This window comes from Uloborus diversus, chromosome 7, assembly GCF_026930045.1.
Source record: "Uloborus diversus isolate 005 chromosome 7, Udiv.v.3.1, whole genome shotgun sequence".
Classification (NCBI taxonomy): domain Eukaryota; kingdom Metazoa; phylum Arthropoda; class Arachnida; order Araneae; family Uloboridae; genus Uloborus; species Uloborus diversus.
In genome coordinates, this window is record NC_072737.1 from 90543451 (window position 1) to 90569566 (window position 26116).

The window sequence follows — 26116 nt, forward strand, 5'->3', positions numbered from 1 at the left end:
TGTCTATAACTCGTAAATATGGGATGCATCCTTCATCCTTTCTTCTCTACCTATTTTAAAGGGTTGCATTACCTCAAAAATGATCAAACGATCAAAACAAATTTTTTTTACTGGTTATTTCAAAACTAAAAACTGTTCCACGCACAGGGAAAAAGTTTCATCGTTTTATTTCAAATATTTAAAAAGGTATGACTGTTTTTTAGCTAATGCTCGCTATGTATAAGAAAAACTGTAAATTGCTTTTCTCGATCGTTTTTTTTTTCCCTCGTGCTTTCATATTATTGAAATTCCTAAGGATTTTTTTTTTTTTTCTATCAAAGATACAGCTTTGAAGCAATACTTTTTGCAGTTAGGACAGGATAATATATTTAACAAAACTGTGCATTGGATAAGCATTTTATACAAAACTAAAATATTTAAAACGTGTTAAACCTTTAAAAACAAAATATTTTTAAAAAAAAATACGATTTCAACATAATTAATCACAGAAAACTTTCTAATAAATATATAGGCAAATGAATGCAGACTTATAGAGATGATTATTGCGATCGTTTAGCAAAAAACTTTTTAATAAGAGCAAAAGCAAAAACACCATAAAGATTTTTAAAAATTGAAATTCCTTTTTTTTTTTCAATTTTTAACAAGAAGTTCTGTCTAGAACTAGACGAGCCTACTTTCCCGTACACCCATACTACTTTCTAGTACCTGATCAATATTCTCAAAAATAGCTAAAATCGCAAATGTTTTCAAACATATTTTCAAAATACTTTAAGCTGATTTCTAGGAATAGAATATTCCTCACTCATCTAAAAAAAAAAAAAAAAAAAAAAAAAAAGATGCGTAAAAAAGAAAAAAAAAAACGAACAAATAAAATAGCAGCAACCTTTAAACAAAGCAGCTAATACACTTTTTTCCATTCAACAAGAAGTTCTGTCAAGAACTAGACGAGCCTACTTTCCCGTATACCCATACTACTTTCTAGTACCTGATCAATATTCTCAAAAATAGCTAAAATCGCAAATTTTTTCAAACATATTTTTAAAATACTTTAAGCTGATTTCTAGGAATAAAATATATTCCTCACTCATCTAAAAAAATTAAATGCTGAAAAAAAAAATAGCAGCAACTTTTAAACAAAGCAGCTAATACACTTTTTTTCATTAAAAAAATCTTTAACAGCTTTCAAAACGAAAAAATAATATTTAAAATTAATAAGCTCATTAAAATAAATACATCATATCAAAAAAAAAATCGTTTCTTTTTCGCCTGTTGCTAAAAACAATTTTTTAAATGAATTAATGCACTTACCAAAATAAATAAAAACAATAAAATTTCAACTTAAAGAAATAATTTTCATTGTCAAAAAAAAAAATCGTCTGCGCATATCTTTATGTAGAAACATAAATGACTTCGAGTTTATTCGCCGAAAACTGAATACCTAAATTAAAACTTCAGCGTAAAAATAAAAACAAGTCAAATCAACAATAATTATTTCACAGTCAAAACCATAGCTGTGGAGTCGGAGTCAATCTCATTTTGGGGTAAAGGAGTCGGAGTCGAATATCTAAAAATCGGAGTCAGTCATTTGTCCTCCATATATAAATTTTTGCCAAAGCTACGAAGTCAGAGTCGAAGTCGGGCACAGGAGTCGGAGTCGGAGTCAAGTGCCCCTAAATTCTCGGAGTCGATGTCTGTAGTTTCGCGTCAAGAGCTATTTCCAACAAAATTTGTTTGAAGTAAATCCGCCTTCAAGTACGGAATCTACATTGACTTTCAGTTTCCCCGTAGGCGCTAATGTTAAGTGGTTTGAACTGTTCAAATCAAAAATATATTTTATATACAAGTCTTTCATGAAAAGCTTTTTCCTACAAAGTTTGTTTGAAGCAAATTCGCCTCACAGTTCGGAATTGCCTTGAATTTCCCCGTAGGCGCTAATTTGAAGTTTTTTTGAACTGTTCAAAATTGAACAAAAAATAGCTTCAAATCAAAAAGTGAAATATGGGAATGAGGTGTCCTCGCCGAGATCTTTCGAACAAAAAAAAGTTTTTTCGAATCGGACTATTCATTCAAAAGTTATTAGGGGGTGACAGACAGACCGACAGACATTTTCCCCATCTCAATACCCTACTTTCCAATTTTTAATTTTTCAATATTTATTTAATTATTTTATTTATTTTTGACTTTTTTTTTTGTTTTTCGCGATATTTTTAATATACATTAAGCCTTCTTTCATACTTTTTTCTTCTTTTTTCTGACTTTTACTGGGAAAGTAGGCTAAAAAACATGGGCAACATTTTAAAATAAATTATTGATTGCTAAATAATTATGCATATTAAGGTTTCAAAGAGTTACATTATTTACTTTAATTAACTCGTAACAGGGGAGGTGCAGTCTCACAGACCGCTCAAAAGTTCATCCCACCACCCGTTTTATTTTCAGTCCGATATTGGTCCCCCCCCCTCCCCCCAATAGCTTTTTTTTTGTGACCTTGAACACCTCTTTTGCTTATCAGTTTGTTTTGGCGTGCGAGATAGTTTGAAATGTTTAAAAAAGTTACACAATGATGTTATAGGGACAATAAAGGCTAAATTATTCCTGGAAATACATGAAAAACTAATAGTTAAAGGGTTGTCAAAATTTTCCCGGAACTTCATATAATCAATTTTCTGGTGATAAAATGTCCTGTCCTATATATAGTATATTTCAATTCAGAATTAAAAAATATTTTTTTCCTGTGCTAATAAAAGTGCAAAGAATATTTAAGGGAAATTACATGACTTAAAAAAAAAATTGAAAGGAGAGCCGGCAGTGATACCTCCCCCTGTTATGTTTTACTTTTTCACCTCCCCTGTTACAGGCTTAAAAAAAAAAAATTATTTGAAGGTAATGTGACCTCCTAAATTTGGTGTATTAAAAAGGGTGACTAATAACAAATCGTGTATTTAATAGAGAGTACTGCAAGTTACCAAAACATTCCTAATTTTTTCTAATACGCTGTTCTACTGATATATTCAAGTATTGTTGCACTATGATACAAAACAAGTAAAACTGAATCTAATCAAGGTTTATTTAAAGACAATAAACAATACTGTCCCTTTACGAGCAAAAGCTTTTCAGTCTCAGTCTTTGACACACTATGTTAATTCTATGACCATTTTGGTAAGGAGTGTAATTCCTTTTCTGAGTGTACTTTTTCTGGCTTTATACCTGAATCAATTGGATTTGAAACCACCGTCACCAGGTGCTCAGGCCCGGATCTATAAATTTTGGGCCCCCAAGCAACGAAATCTGTAGGGCCCCTACCCTAGCAGTATATATTTGTAACATTAATAAGCCTAAGTGCTAGTTTTTTTTTCAATGTTTTGGGCAGTTGGGCTCCTTATGGACATGCCCCCCCCCCTCCCCCAGCAGGTAGGCTGTTCCTCTTGTCCTGGGCCAGACTAACTAAAAGTGAGGTCCACCTAACTAAAAGTGAGGTGTAATGCTTTGGAGCTCCCCCCCCCCCCCCTCTATTCTATCACTTTAAGTCAACGCAAAATAATGTTTAACATTTACTTAAAAGATGACTTTTTATTATTTTCACGAAAATGGATGATTTTTTAATGCTATGCGTAAGTTTTTTTTAAAATTCGGGGCCCCTTAGGAAAATGGGGCCCCAGGTGGCCTGTGCCTTAATCAGAAGCTGCCTGGGCCTCCAACAGCAGCAAGGTCCACCAGAATCAGCTCCTCTTGGGCGGCTGCGTCCATGTCCTATACCATCGTTTCTTAAATTGTGTTCCGAGGAACCCCAGGGTTCCATGGAGATCACTCAAGGTTTCCACGCAACTTGCATTTTTTTTAAAACAAAACAGTGAAATTAGTCACTTTTAAATTAGGTTGGTGTTAAGTGTCTAATGAGTATTTTCCACTGAGAAAATATCATTTGAAGATTAAAAAGCCATTTTATTGTTAATGTATGACCTTCAATTATGTCAGCTCTAAAACAACTCTTTTACTGATATGGCAAATGATCCTTCCTTGCACCAGAAATTTAAAATAATACCATCCAGTGAAATTCTGGTGCAGTTTTAAAGATGAATGTCCTCAATTGTCACGAAATTTCTTTTTGGCATTTTTACTACTTGCAACTAAATTTATGTTTTCAACTCATTCGTCAACAAAAACTAAATATCACCACAGACATAGTGCTGAACCTGATCTAAGAATGCAACATCCTGAAAGCCTGGTATAAGGATGGATCTGTCATAGTAAAAAAAGGAACTACTCATATCATTTGAATAAAAACTTGAAATTTTTCTTTGAAACAAGTTGTAAATAGTATTTAGAGAAATTCAAGTTAATTTTAAAATTAGTGTTTTAAGTTTAAAAAAAAATTTTCAAACAAAAAAGCTTTTATTGAAAACAAACCATTCCTAGAACACCACTTGAATGGTTCGAGTTGAACCGAATGATTGCTTTGGTCACTTGTCTGATCAGTGCTAATTCTACATTAGCTACCAGTTTATTTGGAACTTTTTGGCTTCCTTAAAATCTGCAGCTCAGTCACTTCCTATGCTGGGCTGATGAGTGCTAATAAGCACGAAACTGCAGTCCTTGGCTGGAATGATTGAGCTGGCGGTCTATTTCATGTAAAGGTAGCCACTTTGAAAATTTGTAAATATATTGCACAAAATAATGTATTCATATTTATTTTGAAGTTTGCAGTAATATTTTTATTAGCATTAAAATTATAATGTATCATGTGCGTTCAAGTTATTTCTTGACACCCTTTATAAAGAAATGAAACATCTAAATAATCACTTTTGAAACCCATGAGTACTTCATTAGATATGCTACAAAGACATTTTTCAATTATTGCAGACGTAAACTAATGAATTTTTGACTTTTGAAAACTGAAGAACTTAAAATTTATAGCAAGTTTCTACAGAAAAGATTTGAATGTGGAATGGCACAATAATATAATCACACAATCATTCTATTTAAATTAAATGATTAACAAAAAATAATGTATTATAATTAGAAAACAAATTTTATTACAATATAATATAATAATAAATTTATGTATCATAGTTGATTTTTATTTTGTCCACTTTTTTCCATTTTGTCCAATTTCTTCCGTGCCCCGGACTTCTTACAAAAAAGTGGACAAAATAGCAATTTGCTCCCCACCCAGTATGGAAACATGTAACTTGTACTGCATAATACACAAGAATGTAAATGTATGACACTCTGGCTATGAACCAAGGACTTGCATTATAATATGGATATTCGGCAGGAATTCTTGAATCTTCTTATTCAAAAATTTTTTTAAATAACTACTACAACTAAGCAACTACATTTAAAAAGTTTAGTGAAGATTTGTAGCATTTAATTCAAGATTTTTATTTAACTTTCAGGGCCCAATATAGGCTGATTTTGCTACCGTTTTTCGGTACCTTCACAAAAATCTTGTTTTGAAATCGGTACTTTCACAAAAATCAAGTAATAAAATCGGTAGCTTCACAAAAACCTCGAAAATTTCACAAAAATTAACATTTAAAAAAATATAAAATTTGCTTCTCTGTTTAAAACAAAATTTACTCATAAAATAAAATCTAAGCAGGTTTATATGAACAATCGCTTAAATAGAAACCTTTTTGTAGTATTTTAACTAATTTTTAGCTATTTCTCGCCTAAGTGTATTTATGCAATATTATCGCAATCTTTCAACATCTGTTTTGGGAAACCGTTTTTCTCATAATTTCCTATATTGTACACAGTACATAGCCCATTAAGCTGAAATTACAATGATATTTTTCATACTTCTTAGGTTTTTAGCTCCCCCCCCCCCCTCCCCAAGAAACGAAATCTGTTAAAAGTAATACTAGATGACATTTACACTTTTCGAACTAAAATTTCACTTGTTCTACTTCTCTTTCACAAAAATTAGGATGCCTCTAAAATTTCACAAAAACAATGCTGATAAAAAAAAAACTTTCACAAAAATAGAATGATGCAATACTTTCACAAAAATAGGTAGCGAAAAAAAAATCCTGGATTGGCCCCTGACTTTTTATAATTGTACCAAAAATCATTCTTACTATGAGGTCCCAAAAAATATTTATAAATAAGATGAACATTTACATTATTTCACTACTAAGTAATTTAAAGAGGTTAATTGAAGAAACATCTCTCAAGTAAATATGTGGAAATTACATCAGTTGGTAAGTCTTAAATTAATTTAAAGTTATTCACACTTGGCTTTTTTGCTTGGTGAAGAATCAACAGTTTCTTTATTCTGTTCCTTGTAAAATTTCAAAATAGGTGTGCCTTGTTCCTGAATGTTTCTTTCCCATTGCTTAATTTTATCAACATCCGTTATTTGAAAGGAAACAGATCTACGTTTCTCTGTGATCATTGCACTATTTTCTTCAATTTTAGTGAGCAAACCTTTCAGCAGCTGATTATACTTTGCAACTTTACATTTCTTGATGAATAATTTAATTTGTAGGACTGCAGGCAAAGCAAGCTCTGGAAACCCGATGGTGTGAGAGTATACTTTGAAATACTCCAAAAGTAAGGAATTTACTTCACTCATGCAACTATCTTGAAACGCCGCTTCCGACAGTTTTGATTTTCCGACTTTTAAAGAACAAGAAAAGTCTTGAGGTTTGACACTGAAGGACATCTTTTTGTTGTAATCAGACAAAGTCAATATTTCCAATATAAAGGGGATAGTAGGTATGAAGACATTTATTTTTTCGGACATTTGGATCAAAGCTTTAACAAGATGAATACGCAAAGGGATGTATTTGGATGTTGGTATCAGGGCGATTGTGCCAGTAATTGTTTGTACTAAAGGATAAACAAGAGTTTTGACAGCTTCTTGATCATACAGACGACACAATACATGTGCCCACAACAAGAGGCAGTGAATATACTGCCAGTTGTAAACTGTTTGATATGCTTCTTGCTTCTTAATTGTGATGGCATTACGGAGATGGATTGCTAGTTGGCGGATATATATGAACGCATGTTCATATGCTGCTTCTGGATACAGAGAGTAAACTTCTGTTAATGAACGCTTCATGAAGTTTATCATAGGCCATGTATTTGGCGATGTAAACTTGGTGTTTTTTACATAAGAAAAATACATATGTTTCAGAATTTGCCCCATGTATTCTTTCGGCAAACGCTTGGAGGCTCTTACTACTATAATCAAGCTCAAAACACGTACCGTTTCTTCTTCACAACACCACATGGTAATCATCTTTTTCAAAAGAAGGCGACACAATTTCATAAATTTTGAATAAAATGGAACAAGATGAACGATATGCTTCAGGAACAGAACTAACCCCGATGGTTCTTTCAGAGCAGCTAGCATTTTCAACACATCGATTAAATATTGTTTTACAACCGTTTTAGTTTTGTACCATGCTTTTGACTTTGTCACGTCTACATTTTTGGAATCGGCCGGCAACTTGAGAATGGAATAGAGAGCCGGTACTAAATCTACGAGACATAATTTCATCACATCATTAAACAAATCATTATTGGACAAGTCTACTTTATCATTGCTGTTATCGATTTGATGAATAATTGTTTTAAAGGCATTTATTAATTCTTTAACAAGTTTCTTTGAAGGAGAGGTTTTAATGTTTTCTCCTATAAATTTCAATTTTGCAGCACTTAAGACTGTTTTAGATGATTTACTTGTAGTTTGCTCATCATCCTCCGATTCTCTGGTATCACTTTCGTCATCGGACTCACCAAACTTGAGCAGTTCCTCGTCATTTTCTTTAAGGAAGTCATAAAATTCTGGATCTTTTGATTTCAATCTTTTTAAAGCTTCTGAATGAGCAGTAGCATAATCACCTTCGGCATCACTGTCCGACATGATCTTAAAACGTAAATATAAATTTACAAAACGCCAAAAATTTCACACGTGCTCATCCGAAAACATCAAAACACGAAGCTGTTGAAGGTTTAGTTGTTTTTTTTTTTTACAATTATGAATTACTTTACGTGAACTGCTTGGTTTTTAGGAAAAAAACGAGTGTGTTTGTACCTATATAAAGCAATTTTAAACGATTTAATCTTAAAAGCAACAGCTGAGCGAAGATTTTGATTTTCCAGGAATATTGATGAAAATTTCTTTAACGCTAACCGTAGGTTTTCAATCTAGAAACTGTCACTTCTTCGATTACGGATGTACCGGTTTTAATTTGATACTTTTATAATTCTACTGAAAGAGATATTTAGAAAATATGGCGGAGAAAAAATCCTCGGCGTTATTTGTGTGTCTTGGTTAGTACTGTTTTCTCATCTAAAATTTTGTATTGTTGCCTACTTTGTCATTCTTTTCTCCTTGTAAAGCAAAACCACTATATGTAAACAAACCAGTTGAATCAAGGCCACAGTAAATATTGACGCATTGAAAATGTTTCAGTAGATCGAGACATGTAGCTCCGAATTTTAATCTTTGATAGACCTAGCCATTTTATTTGAATCTCCATGAGCAATGTTATCATAAAATAACGTTAGTACCTACTATCTGGCTTATCGCAATGTGAATGGAGCTTTTCTAAGTCAGTGTTGCTTATGTTCCGAAAATTTTGGGTTGCCGTTTCCGAAAACTTTGGTCTGGCAACATTCTAAAACTGAAAAATTATATGTATAAAAAAAAAAAGCTTTTAAAATATTCTTTTTTTCCCCAATGATTTTTGCATGCATATTTGAAGCGTTTTTGAGGGGGTCAAGCTTCCTAAAATGTCAGTCTTCAGAAAATTTTACTTGAGTTCGCTTTCACCCTTGCTAAAGTAAAAACAAAATGAATACCTATAAATGAAGCGTAGTAACTGGGTTCTACTAAGATTTTTAAAAAAATAACTACCGGGAGAAATAATCGCTCCCCTCCCTCCCCTGAGTAATAAAATCTTGCACTCTGTACACTGACACTAAAAAAGAAGTCTGATATAACTGATTCAATGTGTGGAGATAAACGGGTCATTTCACGGTATTTTTGACATTTATGTAGAGTCCTTAACATGACCTTTTTTTACTGTTCAATTTGCAAATTATTTTAATTTTGTGTGATGGTAGGAAAAGCTCAAAATAATATGGTATGCTAATCAAACAGTAAATTAATAAGTTATGGCAAAAAAAACGTCACATTACGGACTTTACATAAATGTCTAAATTATCCAAACTGTCTGAAATGACCCAAACAGGGTTTGAAAATGAGCTTATCCAGTGCATGGACCGCAATAAAATCAACTTTGATTCATTTTATAAAATGTGTTACAAAATTATTGTTGTATAATGTATATGCTATTTTTTTCTATCCATCAGTTATTATTAAAGCCTGGATTACATGCATTTAAAAGTCATTAAAATACTTTGCCGTAAAATATGCCCTAAGAATTTTTTGCGTACTTAGAGAAAAAGACATCATGTCAAGTAAAAAATGATTGCATTTCTGTTTCCAGATTTTGTTAATAAGGTGAAAAGTGTGCATTAAATAACTTACATTATACAAGAGAAAGTTTTGTAAACATTTATTGATTTTGCAAAATTAAATCAAAATTTGTTCAAGATTTTCTTGGTAGGCATTGCTTTTTGCTTTTTTAAAAATAATTTTCCTTTTCTTATTTGCTATCAGAAAAGACAGCATTTAGTATCATGAAATTGTGTTTTAATGTTGGTCATTTGATTTCTCCTTTGTGAAGAAAAAAAAGTTTGATTTTAATTTTATTTAAAGTAAAAAATCTAAAGTAAAGGAAAAAAAAAACACTAATATGAATTCATTTTAAAAATTTGCCCTTTTTATGCACTTATATCTGGTTTCCAATCTCTTTCATATTGTGTCCCCTTTTGAGCCAACAAAACAACCCGCAATCCCAGATTTTTACCCCTATTTGTGTATGTAGATGCAAATATTCCGGGTGTTTCATATGGCATATGATAACATGGTTTCATATGATAACTCAAAGTGCTTGAGGCTTAAATTCATGCTTGATGTGTAACACAGTGTTTTTACTTTTGCCTGAAAGCCAGACTGACCCTAAATTAGCAGATGCTGTACAAATCTCAAATTTTCCCCCATTTTGACGCCTTAACTTCAAGAAGGTTAGACAATATGTAGAAATTATCTTTGTCACCTCTTTAAGTGGTTACAAGTGCTCTGTAAAACAAAGCTTTTCTTTAATGTCTTATAAAAATTTCATATATCTCACAAAAACAGATAACTGTACCTGAAGCTGTTGGTTCAAAAAGTTAAATCAAATAGATTGGGGGAAACATAATTTTAAAATTGTTTTCTTAAGATCCTTAGACATTTTTTCTAATTGAATTGTTTATTTCAAAAACCAATCAAGCGACAAAATTGCTAATTTTAGGAAAACATCTATATCACCAAATTTAATTATTCAATGATGATTAGAACATTATTTATTGAAGAAAGAAATAAACCTAAATATGATTGCCTTTTAGTTACAACATTGTAATCCTTATAGAAATATTTTAATACAAAGGTAAAAATTCTTTTTCAAAATTTTAGAGTTTTTGTCGCTTTATTGTTTTTTTAAACAAAGGGTTCACTTCTCCTTTGTACTGTGTTTTTTCACTTTGCCAAATTTTTTTCAACTCTGGCTTCTCCAAGACTAACTTCATTTAACATGGTTTAACTTCTCATCTCAACTGTTTTAGCCACATAAAAAGTCAATTTCTTTATGAAAAAAAAATCAAATATTTAATGCAAAATAATATATTTTGTATTTAAAAGTTGATATTTTGAATTTACATGCATAAAAATTTAAAGGTTTTGTAGGCACTGCATATATACAGGGTGTTCCGTTTTAATCTTCAAGACCTTTATTTTCACAACCGTTAGTCCTAGATGTATACTTCCAATTGCAAAAATGTTCAAAATCAGATGCAGAGTTAAGATGTTAAAAATTTGAAGCAAAAGTGAAAATTAGTTAAACAATACGAAATTTTACTTTTTATACGGGCCCTAGGTCCCCTAAGTAATATTTCGAGAAATAACCTCCATTGAAAACTATTACTAACACAAAAAACTTGACATTTGTGCGACCAAAACATAAGGAGATATTCCAGTTTAAAGGTTTAAGGGACCATACAGAAGATGAAATTGGAACTTATTGCTCTTTCAGAAAAATGACAGGTCGTCATAGTAAGCGAAACAAGGTACTTATATTTTTCATTGCTGTTCGAAAATGAATGCAAATGTCATACTGTGATACACAAACAAACACTACAAAACCTCAAATAATTTGAAAAATCACACTCTATGTACACATGTAATTTCAAACACTTGTTAATCACTATATTTTCCCCCAAAAGATGGCGAGTGGAAAGTGTTGTAAGTAACAAAACCCTGTGTTTCATATCTCGGTGAATATTAGTTGTACTAATTTCAAACTTTTTGTGTTGGAATTATTTTTCAATGGGGGTTATTTCTCTAAATATATGTTAGGGGACCTGAAGCCCGTATAAAAAGTTAAATTTCGTATTTTCTGACTCATTTTTATTTTACTTCAAGCTTTCAATATCCTTACCCTGCATCTGATTTTGAACATTTTTGCAATTGGAAGTATACATCTAGGACTAACGGTTGCGAAAATAAAGGTCTTGCAGTTTAAAACGGAACACCCTGTATATTTGACTGCCACTTGGTGTGGCAGTCATTAAGTTCATTTCTAGTGGAGCATTATTTTCTAAAAATTAAAAATTAACAATTTAATTATTTTCTAGAACAATAAATAATAAATAGTGTTAAGTTTTAAATCTGATATTTCGGATGTTTTCTTATGCACATATGAGGGCGAAATGACAACAATGTTTTCTTGCCAATTAGTCAGCGTGACATCATGCTCGTTTTCCTGGAGCATTATTATTTCTCTTCTAAATAAGCTTGTGTTTTAAGTTAAATGCCAAGCTAATCATTTGCAACTTGTTTTATGGTGTTGATAATTTCATACTTATTTGATTTTAACTTTTTAGCCTTACAAATGACACCATTCCTTTCATTGTATGCTATTTTTTTTTCTCTTTTTCCACTGCATTATTTTGTAACTGACATGTTATGCATTGAAATTGACATAGTTATTTTTTTTCAGGTAATATATGCCGTTCCCCTATTGCAGAAGCAGTTTTCACCCATTATGTTAAAGAACAAAATTTAAGTGAAAAAGTATGTAATCAATGCGTCTCTGTTAAATTTTTCTGCTCATACTCGCATCCACACACCCAGGGTTTGAAAATATCTGATATTTTCAATCAACACAAACTAAAGTCTTCAAAATAGTAAATGCATCCTCAAATCACTCTTTTTTTACATTATTATTACAATATGTAGACTTAAAATTAAGGTTTCTCTTATTATTTATATCTAATGTTTAATTTTACATTTTTGTCAATTTTAATAAAGTTAATTTAGCATTAGCTGTTGCGCTCATTTTTCTTCTGTTAGTTACTTTTACAGTTATATTATTCAGAAGTAAAAAAATATGCATTATTTGGTGCACAGTCATAAGACATTTTTTTTTTGGGCCAACGTTTAATATTAATTTAATTAGGCACTTTTAATATGATTTAAAATTGTTACATTACTAATAATAAAAATAAATATAAAATAAAAAAGGAATATTATATTACTTTGCTGTGTTAATGATGTATAAATACAATATAAAAATATAGTGTATAACTTTTTGGTTATTTTTAATTATAAATGAACAATATTACTATGATTAATATAATTTTTATATTGATACATATCGATGAACCCTGATTATAATTACAATATGTAGACTTAAAATTAATGTTTCTTTCATTATTTATCTACTAATATTATAAAGAGAGAGGGCAGATTTTTGTGTGTTTATATGTTCGAGGTAATCTCCAGAACCACTGCACCTATTTGAAACATTCCTTCACTATATAAAAGGTGCTTTCTTACTGAGTGACATAGGCTATAATTCGAAAAAATCCAATAACTAGTTCTTTTTTATTCCAATTTAGGCCCTAATTTCACGTAAATTCCCGAATATGGGAGGTAAAAATCCTTGCACATATTAATATTATATATCGTTGAAAAGGGTAGAGTTTTTCGCTTTCTAAACAATGTTTCAATGCTCTAACTTAATTACGGCGAGAGTAATTTGCATTTTTTGCTCGAACTTTTGTAGGCTTAGCTGAAATTTAGGCACTACTTTCTTCATTAAATCGATCAAAAAAAAAGTGAAGGATTTGTCCCACAGTTTTCTTTTTGACAAAATTAGAAAAAGCGACATTTTTTACTCCAGATCTCTCTCGACCTTTGATCGAAGAGCTTAGCTCTATCTTCAACGGGAAAAAAGTTACAAGTGCTTTTAATCAAGTTCGAAAAATGTCATTTTGATTCAGGTTGTCAACTATTTTATTTTCACGTTTCTACGGTTACGCTTTTTGAATCCATTGTTTCTTTCCATATTTTGCATTTAATTTCTTAAACTTATTTCGTGTTTCCATGGTTACGCTTTTAAAATCCATCTTTCACATTTTAATTTCTTAAAAGCATTTTAATATCTGTTGTCATTGTTTGGAAGTGTAATTTTGCATGGTGTTTTTTTTTCTTTTATTTAAGCCTGATTGTTGGATATATGTCACTTGACACAATTTTTATTCTCAAGGTAGACCGGGCAAAGCCGGGCAATGCAGCTCTTAATATATAAAGATTTGAAAGCTACTGTTAATGTGATTTTATACTTTTTTGTTTGTTTGGCGAAACATTTATTTTTGCCAAAGAAAAAACATCTGCTCACTCGCAAAAGGGCTGGGATCTGGTAGCGTGGCCGCTTGAGCAGCTCAGTCTAGGATTATTGTTTTAAAGAAACCGTTAATGTAATTCATTGTTTTGAAAGAAAAGAAACTTTTGATTTGTTTTTAACCGAGTGAAATGTACGACATTTTCTTCTTTTTTTCTTACGATGATTTTTGAATGCTCCACGGGATGTTTTTTTTTTCCCATCAGACGGATGGATTATGATAGCGTGGTTGCTGGGCGAGTTTGGCGATAAACAATAGAGTTGCGGATTTATTTTTTCATTTGAAAGATATTATTTAATGTCTTTTTTTGTTTATTTGCCAAAATTTTTTAAATTGCAGTAAAAACTACTTCATTTGCTGACTAGAATTTTAAAGCAACTGTAAATCGAATTTAATGATTTGGTGAAACGTTTTAAATCCCAAAGAAACTTCAATAAGTTTTTTTTTTTTTTTTTGAAAAGGTTTGTATGCATTTTATACGAAGAAAAATGATCATTTCACATCAGAGAGGGAGGGGGCATCAATTTTTTTTATTTAACGGACTTCCATTAAATTTTTAGCATGTTCATCGCTGTGCCGGTAATGCTAGTATCTAATATTTCAGTTTACATTTCTATCAATTTTAATGGAGTTGAATTAGCATTAGCTGTTTTACTTCTTTTTCTTCTGTTAGCTACTTTTACAGTTATATGATTCAAAAATAAGTAATATGCATTAGTCAGTGCACAGTTATAAGATATTTTCTTTCTTTCTGAGCAATGTTTAAAACTAATTAGGCACTTTTAATATGAATTAAAGTTGTTTCATTACTTATAATTTTATGAATATAAAACACAAGTAAAAAAGGAATATTGTATTACTTTGTTATATTAAGGATGTATCATACATTATAAAGTATAGTAAATAACTTTTTGGTTATTTTTAATAATGAATAAACAAAATTACTATGATTAACATACTTTTTATATTGAAAATATCATAGTTTAAAAAATAAATATCAAAATATCATGATATTTTCAAAATAAATATCGGATATAGGATCGTGATATATATCGACTGATATATATCTGCGCGCCCTGCACACATCGCACATCTGCATAAGCTGAAATATTTCCAATAAGGAAAAATGAGATTAAAAATTACTGAAATTATTTTTCGTGACTAGGGCGATTCTCGAAAAAATGTCCCATGCGTAACGCTTATTTCTTTTTTTTTTCAGCTAACAAAAGCCTTCAAAAAATAATCCTGTTGGGGAATAATACATGCTTTAATATACTATGAAAGCATAACAGTCAGTCCCATATTTAATTAATAGTTACTTGAATAAAATTACAAACTTAGCGTTACACACAGGACATTTTTTCGAGAATTGCCCACAAGCTTAATACTGTTATCTATGTTTAAAAAAACATCATTAATAAAACACAAAAGTTGCAAATTGTTGCATTTCATGTTTTGGAGGTTACGAAAAAGCCCTTTCCATTGCAAAAGATGTGAGCTTTTGAACATAAGAACGTACAACAACAACAGTGACCTATTTATTTCCTACCCCCTCCCCAAGAAAAAAATTTTTATTTTGTATCTTATACGTATTTTATAGTCAGATGAATGGGGGGAGGATCTTGTTTCAAATCACCATGAAACAAGTATTCAAACAGAAGATATTAAAACAAAGAAAATTTATCATCAGGGTTCGCGTTTACGCGCTATAGCGGGTTTTTTACGCAAATTCGCGGGAAAGGGACGCAACTTCCGTGAAAAATCGGGTCCCAGGGACCCAGAAAACCCAAAAGATAAGAACCAGAAAAAAAATGGGAGAAAATGCTAAAGATCTATTTAGTAAATGCTTTTAAGCTTCAAAGGAGAATCAACAGAAAGGGACTAAAATGACCCTATCTGTTTATCAGCTATTCAAACACACCCCAATTGTGGACCAGTCAATGGAATTTTAGTGATAAGACTGGAGCTTTTACAGTGACCTCCTGGGCAGAGCTCAGGGAGCAAGTTCACAAATAGCCCATTGTACTGTATTCTAAGAATAAGCTTTCCCTCAACTTTTGTCTTGAGGAAATTCCTAAAAACAGAAATGAAGACTAAAAATGAGAGAGGTTTTCAATGCAATCTTCAGGATTAATACAAGACAATTGTACAATAAAAATATTGCAATTTGGTATTCATGTAACCAGAATTACTTTTGAAAATCATCATTTTGCATCCCCAATAAAAAGAGGGGAGAAAAAAATGGCAAATATTTTCCAGATCGCGCTAAACACAAAGAGTTCGGAACTTTACATTTTTCTTGTTAAATTGCTTATGAATACTTGAATTTTATACAAAAGCACTTTAACCTTGTTCTTTTTCTAATAATTCATCTCTTTCTGATGGGTTATTTTTATTTGCACTTGCAAAAGTCGGGTATTAATCGATCGCGCCATTTTCAAAATGGCGCAATTTTAAAAATAGAACAAAAATCAAAACAGATATTTTGAACAAGTCAAAATAAAGTCAAATATACTGATTTAAGATTGCAAATGAGCAATTTTCACACTCATATGAGAAAATGTTTCGTTTTTGCGATCGCGATTTTTGCGTTGGGTTCATTCGCTTGCGATTTATTATTATTATTATGTAATTGCCAATGATAATTGGGAAGGGGGGGGGGTCTGTTTGCTTTTTTCACTAAGAAAAATTTCCAGGAAAATAAAAGTTAAGGGAGTGCTTTTTGCTTGATCAATCAGAGGCACTTGTTTTATATTTTATGGTAAAACCCATTTTTAAAGTAAATTTTGAGTTTATCTCATTGTAACTGACCAAATAGTTTCTCACATAACTGAGTCTTGCAAGTGTATTATTTGAAAATAATTTTACAATGATAAAATCACAAAAAAATTAGGGCAAAAATAACCAATTTATTTTATTTCATGCCTCCCCCCCCCCCCCCCCAAGTATAAATATTTTTATATTATTCATTTACGCACTAAGATTTTCTGTTTAAAATTTAAGGGACTCATTTTTTCCACCAAAGGACCCAAATCTATTTCATTAATGGGTCCCTGGGACCCATGTTACGGATAGTTGAGCGCGAACACTGATCATGATAATCACTTGAAAACAATTTTCATTATTATTCAATTTTCATAATCTCTACCGACAGCAGTTACCAGAGCTCCAATTCCAGCTGCATAAAATTCTTTGTTAGGATTTCATGTTGTATGCAGTCGTCATCTGCAAATTGTTTGCTTCCAAGAGGTTGTTTCAGTATGGCAAACAGATGAAAATTGCTTGAGACCAAGTCTGGGATGTAAGGCTGTAAGGTGGCTGCTATAGTCATCTTTAGCAAATAACGGCAACGTTCAACATGAAATCCTACTGTGGATGAGACGGAACCTCAAAGATTTTTATGCAGCTGAAATTGTGGTTCTGATAAGAAAATGGGACAAATGCATCAACGTTGCTACAGATTATGTGGAAAAATAAAAATTATTCCCTAGTTATCATAATAAATTGTTTTTAAGCTTTTCTGACTTACTTAATGACTTACCCTTATATGTTCACATGCTAAAAAAGAATTGTAGAAATACCACACTGCATATGAGTAGCATTTCAAGTCTTCAGTAAAGAAACATATTCGAATTATATTTACAAACAATGTTGTAACCAAAAGAGAGAAAAAAAGCTTTGAAAAAAATATTAGAATAATAAAGAGGAATATTTGTAAACTTAAAGATGTCAGAATGTGTCCTAAGAATGAAGTAAATTTAAAATATGTTCATCTAGTTGTTCATTATTTTCATCACTTTGTGAATCCTATCTGCAAGTTTCCAGAAAATGACATAATCAGATGTTTTATTTTCTCTTTTGTTAAAGCCCTGAGATGTTATTTTTGCCTCCTTTCTCGAGTCCATCAAGTAGTTCAATGTTTTCCATATAGCCATAGGCACTAGCACATTCAAAATTTTCTCATGTGGTCATAACAAGACGAAGTTATCTCCTGAGGGGTTTAGTCATAACAGACCTTACATGCATAGTTCTAATATATAAGCATACTAGCATTAATAATTGGATATCTTTGGATAATAATCTTTAATAATAATCTTTGGATTTTCAATTGTATTTTTATATGCCATTGGAGAGAAAAAATATGTGTTATGATGCCTTTTTTTTTTTTTTTTTTTGTAGTGGATAATTGATAGTGCTGCAACTGCAGATTATCATACTGGGAAGTCTCCTGATAGGAGAGCAATAAAATGTATGAAAAGATCATGACATTCCAATGAGCCACAAAGCAAGACCAATTATTGCTGAAGATTTCAAAAATTTTGACTATATATTTGGAATGGATGAAAATAACATAAGGTAAAAAAGATGCATTTATATATCTATTTTCTAATTTTAAATTATTCATTAAATTTTTAGTGTGTTTAATACTAGAGTTCTCCCTGATTTTGTTATTTCTCTATATGTCCATCAAACTCCAGATTAATTTGATTTAAAAAAAAAATCACAATGCTATTATTTAATGTAATGTAAGGCAAACTCATTTATTTTGTTTAAAATTTTGAAGATTAATAGTAATCTGAAGAGCTATAAGTTGTATATACAGTTGAACTCTCTTATTACGATCACGTTTAATACGAAATCACGGCTAAAGCGAACATTTCATTCGTTAACTTTGGTTTGCTTTCTAATTACATTAAAAAGTTCATGTATAATACGTACATTAAATTGAAAGTATCATCTAAAATGAACAAAAATTTCTGACCTCTTTACTTAAAATGCTTGTGGTTAAATACTGTAATTTCCTTCTTTAGAAATTATTCATCATTTTGTTAGGAGTAAAAAATCGAGAAGAAAAATATTAAATATTTTGCATAGGAAATAAAGCCCGTACATTTGTTTGCCTGTAGACATTTTAGTTTACTCAGAGATAAAAAACGTTCATCTTCCATTGTGGATTACAACCTATTCCGCGATAGGGAACATGCACCAAGTCATAAAAATATAATAAAGTTAGCGGTATTTTATAGATTTGATGATGGTGATACCAAAAATCAACATTAAAATTTCAAACAATCATTCACTTAAACGAGAGGAGCAATTAAAAAAGGCAATTTTTGTAAACAATGTCACATGACTGAAAACGCACAGCCATTGAGCCACGTCATAAAACACAATTCTTCCTTTGCTCTGCTACCGCTATGCAACAGTCAATGCGTTTCCCAACACATTGCTTTTGGCTATCGTTATAATCATGGTCCGAAAAAAGATGACATTTTTTTTTTTTGGCGTTTTTCCCGTTTTAGCAACTTTTTAAGAGATTACTAAGATGTTTGCAGCATTTTTTGCTTTTTCTTAAAATTTTCGTGGCATTTCAATCTATCTATAAGCCAAAAGTTTTCATCTCTGATTTTTGATACTAGTACATCTCAAAGTAGCTATGTCTTCTTATCAGAGGGGGTTGATAGTCCTCATTGTTCACTTTGAAAAGAAAAGTGAGGGGAACGAACGAAAAGAACAGGTTTTTATACTCTAACTACATGTCAAAATCTGGGTGCGATCCTTTTCTTAGAAGTAGATTTCTGAAGACTGGGTGTTTCTCAACACTGAAAAGGAAAAGCGTTAATATTTTTCGCAAAAGGCAGCTTTGAGTGTCTGTGCCTTGATTCTTAGTAAAACAAACCTATGTGTAAGTTATTAAAATGTTTAAACTAAATACTTAAACTAATTTATTAATGGAATTCTGGCCTCATTTTTGAAGTGTAGTTTAAAAAATTATAACAGCATTTTCTCAATTTTAACTGCTTTTTTTTTTAGGGTCATTTTTTATTTTAGTTTAGTTGGGTTTTATTTTAGAGCATTTTTAGAGTTTTATTACGTCATCATCTTCTGGGCCTTGGTTTATAATCAACGATTTATGCTTTGTTTTAATTTCTTTTTTAAATGGATAAAACTACTTTTCACTTAAAATAACGGAAGAAGGGCTCGTCAAAGGCCAATTCGATTATTTGCCGAAGTTTGATAGCTGGAATTTTGTTAGTTTTAACATTCTTTTAATGTAAAAAAAAATTGATGTCATGATGCACTTGATTTTTTTATTATATAATAAGGTAAATGACTAGTTACAGACAAAGATTGTTGCTGATTGATCATGCATAGATTGTTGCATGGTATAGATTGTTGCTGAATTATGATGTTGGAGTTCTAGTTCATGGAAAAACTAATTCTCACGGTGCTAGAACGGGTATTTTTAAAACTGAAAAATGAATTAATTTTGATCTATCTATCTATACTTACCGTGACTGTGTATAGCACTCTAGCGCCTAAACGGATGGACCAATTTTGATTTTTTTTTTTTTTTTTTTTGAAAGGTGCCTTGATTGAGAGTGTTCTTAGGTAGGTCACGTCTTTGGATGACATTAATTCACAAAGATATTAATTAAAAAACCTCTAAAAGGTTTTTCACAATTTTTGTAGTGAAAACATTTAAAAATTTAGTACCAAAATAAAAAGTAATTTTTTCTGCCTCTAATAGAATATCTTTGGAACTTTCATGTAAAATAGAATTCAAATTACAAAGTTTCTTTAAAGCCGATTTTAAATACGGTTAAGTCTTTTATTCACTCGATTCGTAACCAAGTGGGGGCGACAAGGAAGAAAATGCAGTGATTTAAAATGTTTATCTGTTGCCAGTTTATATTTGTTAACAAATAAAATACTTGTAATTGATTTTTAATAGAAAAGACTTTTGAAGGGATCTTCGTATTTTCCTTACAATTCTACATTTGCGACTTAGTTAGGGGTTTTTTTTTTTAATTTTAATTTTAGTTGTTATCAAAATTTACACAATTTAAAAAAAAATCAATTAGAAAAATATTTTGTTACAGGTCTAAAAAAAATCTGTTTTAATCCATCTAAATGTACACAATACCTTAAAGCAAAGCTGCATTGTTATATTATACATTCTGTAAAATTGGATTAAAATCGCTAAGCAATTTTTAAGTACTTAAATTAGTTCACTTTAAACAATTTCATGTGGGTTATTCTGAAGAAAATGTAACTTTTGTACGCAAATATTTTTCAATTTCGAAACCTTGTTTTCTTTTTTTTTTATTCTTACATGAAAGTGTTACCTACTAGAAGTTCCCATAAACAATGGCCCAGCTAAGTTCCAGTTATTTTACTCATAAATAAAAAAGACATGAAATAAGTGCCTTGTTCACAGAAATAAAAAAAAAATAAAAAATAAATTTAATATTTAAAAATTGAGGCTGATTTAATATCAAAGTTAAAATTTTGTAATTATACAAACAATCAGCTATTTTAATGATTAGTGGGAATATAATATTAAGCTCTTTTATTTTAAAGTACGGGTAATTAGTAGTATCAAATGTTAAAAAATAGTATTTAGTAAATTTGAGAATATACTGGCCATTTATGATTTTGGTAGAATGCCTATTATTGATGTATTTCCTCTCCATCATTTATTTTCACCTCAGAAATGATGACACTGATAAGATCTGTCATGGATTTTCCATTAATATAGGCCTAATGGACACACTTTTCAGGGAATTTTTTTTTTCTTTGTTGCTACAATCTGCACATGTTAAGCAAATAAAACATGTTCACTTCTTTTTTACATTAATTTACTTCCCTGAAATTTAAGTTCACGGAGGTGAGAAATCAGAATAACCACACTAAGTTTTTAAAGCAAAATCTATCTTCTTGTTTTTTTGCAAAAATCTTACAACTTCAACAATGGCTGAAAATAAACAAGGGGGCTCCCTTGTATCATGGAAAATAAAACTTGGTGTTCATACTGCCACGTGTTAATGAGGACTGGCATTTTGTGTTTAGGTAATGGAGGTGAGAATTTATTGTGTGACATGATTTCTTGTCCTCCTAAAATGAACAAAAACACAATATTAAAAAATTAAACAACTATTATGTGAGACACTTGTGAAAGGAATAATAAATAAATAAGTATATACTTTTAATTAAACAAGTTATTAAGCAACATAAACAGTCACACAAGGTGTGTGATACGCCACGGAGGTGAGAATTCACATGTTGTGAACCAAAAATGTACTAAAATAAAAATTATTGTTAAAAAATCATTGGCAGGATTAAATAGATATATTTTTGATGAAAGTAAAAATCATTGTCAAATGAATTGTTCCATAACGTTTTTACTATAAAAGGCGTGTGACAGAAAAGTTACACCTATGTACAACTTAAACTAAGGTGATAAGCAGGGGTTGGATGTGAATTACCAATGAATTCTTAAAAAATACATTATATATATATATATATATATATATATATATATATATATATATATATATATATATATATGTGTGTGTGTGTGTGTGTGTGTGTGTATATATATATATATAAATTGTTGATAAATAGGTTTTATGTGGCTTTTTTCATTATTATTTATTTATTTATTTTCAGATTATTTAATATGGGATAACAAACTAAAAAATAAATTAAAATGTAATTTTAATAAAACGAAATGTATATAGATTCCTGATGAAGTAATTTTATTAAACATTAGTCACAATCCTCAAGAACATCAGAATTGCGTTGAATTTTGAAACTACAACATGATATTCTTAAGTCATAAACAATCAAACCTGTCCAAAAGTCTTATATCAAAAAAACTCTGTTCAATACCAATATTTGCCTCAAGATATGAAAGCCCATTTTTTACCAGCTAAATGCTTTTAAAATGAACAGTCTTTCCTAATTATAAAATCCTTATTAAAGGGGGGGGGGAGAACAATGCACAAAGCCTAATGACTTGTGAAGTCTTTTTTACCTCTGAACACGCTCAACCTATGTCTTAAAATTTGTGTTTGGAATGCGTTGATTCCATATTCTCGGATTCTGCCATTGCAATGTAATCGCAAGCAGAATGTAAGCAGTGGAAAAAAATTTATTGGCATCACAAGCTCTTTCCGCTCTATAATTTCCTTTTTGTGGGGGCGTAGCCTAATTGCTTTTAAAACTCATTTTAATTACATTTAAATTAGTTATTGGTATTTCTTGACATAGTTTTTCATGCTCTTTCATTTACAAGTGAGTTTGAAAATCATGCATGTTCCCTATTGTTGATTATCATTTTTCTTTTACAATATTTTCTAAAAACATTCATTAATAAAAAATAAGTGATTTTTTTTCTGAATGTACTAATACAGGGGTTTCAAACCTGCTCAAAAAGCATTTTTGCCAACAATGCAAAAATAAATTAAAATTTATTTTTTAAAAAATAACTAATTGTTAAATCAGACTTAGTTTTACTTTCTAATACTTAATAAATTGTTCAGAAAAGAAGATGGCCATTTTCTTGACTGTACCTATTGAACAATGTAGTTGCCTATAATATTGTTTGTTTCTGAAATAAATGTTTTTAATATGCAATAAATTCTAAAAAACTCTCTTTAACAAGATAGTAGGGCTATTCAAGTAAACACTCCCAAAAAAACCCTCCTGAGTGGGATTTTTCGGGCAGGGTCTGGTTTGGCGAACCCTAGAGAGAAGTAACGGGAAGGCTGAAAAAGCATTTGGCTCATGTTTTAAAATCAAAGCTCATGCTTTTTTGTTATAATGCGCAATGTGACTTTCCTTATTAATTCGTTACATTTTTAATTTAATAGCTTTTGAAGATGCCAGATTTCAAATTTCAGAACTATTTCATGCATTTGAAAGATTTTCACATGCTGAATTCCTAAACTGTTGTTTTTAATGTCTTGGTTTTTTGTAGGGATTTGAAGCGCTTGGCGCCAAAGAATAGTACTGCAAAAATTGAGCTGTTGGGAGATTATGATCCAGAAGGTCCTTGCATTATACGAGATCCTTACTACGTAAGTTCTTATTTTGATGTTTCATTCAAAAGTGAGTGAAAAAAAAACAGGTTGAATATTAAAACAAAATACCTAAAAATTAGAAGCATATTAAATTTAATTTTAATGTCATTTTTCTAAATTAAGATGCAAAATGTTTTTCCCTAAATTATTAGCAAAATGAGCAGGGATCATAGTCCCCTAGTATTTCATTAAAATTATATTGCAGTTTGTACAAAATATTGCAAGAGTAAATATTCCTTTTTAGAAATAATGGTTAAAAAATTAAATGAAAGCTTAAGTAGAGGTATTTGTTTGAAATGAGCCGAAGGAATACTAATCAAGTGCATATTGAAGAAACAAAGATTGATGCAAAGGTAATCCTTTTTCCCTGGTTCATATAATACATACTAAAATGCAACAGCATAAAATTTCATGATGATGTATTGTGTGAATGATGATATGTATAGTGAAGAAACAAAAGAAAAACGGGCCCCTTGAATTCCAGACTTAGGACGGTCTATTGACCACTCTGAATTGTAGAAACAATTAAATTCGGCATTTTTGTACACATTTTGTTGTTTTCTCCCCATAAAATTTATTGAGCACAAACCCTCCCCCCACCCCTGGAAAATTTTGAAATGAAGGTCCTGCCCAGGTCCCCAGGCCTCTAGAAGCAGTTTGATTTTTTAAAATTTAAATTAAATTTTTTAAAAGTTTATATATTAATTATCTTTTATTTATAAGCATGCACGTTTTAAAAATACGTAATTTTTTTTTTTACACACACACACACATGCACATTTTAAGCTTTTTTCATGGCATTATTATTTTAATTTCCTTTTTTTTTTCCTAAGTATACAAAAATCAATTGACCAATTTGTGCACATGTATGACCCAAATCATTTTTATTTTTTAAGACATCAGAAATAATAAGTATACTGTAAATGTGAAAAAAAAAATAGGTTTTCTAAATTCTCTTTTACATTTAAAGGCTGTAGAAGGCCAAGCTCATGCTTTTGAACATTTTACTTCTCTAGCCTCTCAGAAGAATGTTAAAAGTTCTCCAAATAAAAATAACTGCTATGAAACTGTCAAAAACTGAGAAAAAAAAGTGTGCCATGTTCAAAACTGAGGGGGGGGGGGGATATAGTGGTCATGTTTGGATTCAGAGGGTCTGTCATTTTACATTAAAAATTAGCAAGAATGGTGTCAGAAGCATTTCAGGGTTGTTTGTTTTGCTACACTGTGTAATTAAAAAGAGGTACATAAATAAACTTTTTGGAAATTAAAAAAGATAAGAAAAATTATTGGCCAATTGCCATTTTGAAAAGCTTTCAAACTTAATTTTATTTTGCAGGATGATGGTGATGAAGGTTTTGAAGAAGTCTATCAGCAATGTAAAAGGTGTTGCCAAGCTTTTTTAAATAAGGTATCATAAGTTGTGTAATTTAGATTATGTAATTAAAAATGCAAAGTGTTTGCATGACTATCAGATGTAATTATAATTTGTAATAAATTCAGAAGATAAAAATTCTGTTTCTCATTTTGAATAAACCTTTTAAAATTTCTTATAAATTTTGTTTTTTCACTACACAATATCTGAATTATTAATTTAATATACAATGGTCTTGAATGATGAAAAGTTACAAGTAGCTGAGCATTGGTTTTCAACCAATGGCACAGGTACCTCTTGCAACGTGCGTAAAAAGCGGGTACACGGTTGACAAACAAAAATTATACAAAATTATATTGATAATGCTCGAATTTAAGGCAAGTGTAATCATCACAAATTTCCTCATTTAAAGCATGGCAACTCCTTGCTCTAGGTTTCCGTATAGTCAAGTGACTTTAAAACTTGCCTGAAGAGCAAGTATAGGAAACAAGCTTAATGTTCCGGATAATTACCCCTATATTTGACCTAGCTGGAGCCAAACATTATGAAATTTTTAAACAAAAACAGGTTCCTAATTCCCAATGACTATTTTTGGGGACTTGTGTCTGATTAATAAAAACTTTTTTATAAAAACCCTTTAATTGGCAAATGATGAAAGAGTGTATTGAAACATTAGGATGTGCATATTAAATAGAGCATGTTGCAACATATTTATGTATTCCCAGAAATGTATAAATTGGAACTATTTACAAAATAATTAAAAGTTGCAATTTTATTTTCATTGTTTACAAAAATACAGTTACAATACCAAAAAGATGCAAATTTCCCAAAAAAGACAACATTGCCTCTGAGCTACTATGTCAAATAAAGGGTTAAATTCTTAACCCTTTTAAATAATTAACCTAAGCCTCTTTAGTTTTGTGTGTGGTTAACCCATGAATCACAATCTTACACAAGTAAAATTCAAAAATATTAAAATATGTAAAAATTAAAAATAGGATGTCATTGAAATATGTTTAACCCTTTTCTTACAAACTTTGCATAAAATGTTTCCATGTCTAGGGTGAAA

At 30.5% G+C, this 26116-nt stretch overlaps 3 protein-coding genes across 3 annotated transcripts in view; 1 reads left to right on the top strand and 2 right to left on the bottom strand.

Annotated features, from left to right (window-relative positions):
• Positions 1-5384: 5384 nt before the first annotated feature.
• Positions 5385-7913, bottom strand: LOC129226141 (nucleolar complex protein 2 homolog). The gene has a single exon (XM_054860741.1). It carries the CDS (start codon positions 7874-7876, stop codon positions 6227-6229), a length of 1650 nt encoding a protein of 549 aa, XP_054716716.1. The 5' UTR covers positions 7877-7913; the 3' UTR covers positions 5385-6226.
• Positions 7914-8162: 249 nt separating this feature from the next.
• On the top strand, positions 8163-25223 carry LOC129225570 (low molecular weight phosphotyrosine protein phosphatase-like). The gene is given in 6 exon segments (XM_054860019.1): positions 8163-8286; positions 12120-12193; positions 17986-18066; positions 18068-18162; positions 23573-23672; positions 25012-25223. Coding segments are annotated over 6 exon segments (471 nt in total). The 5' UTR covers positions 8163-8246; the 3' UTR covers positions 25093-25223.
• Positions 21570-26116, bottom strand: part of LOC129225569 (autophagy-related protein 101-like) — a 45126-nt gene continuing 40579 nt past the window's right edge. The window contains exon 8 of the mRNA XM_054860016.1: positions 21570-21705. Coding sequence (XP_054715991.1) covers positions 21595-21705 — 111 coding nt within the window. The 3' untranslated portion in view covers positions 21570-21594. The remainder of the gene's footprint in view (positions 21706-26116) is intronic.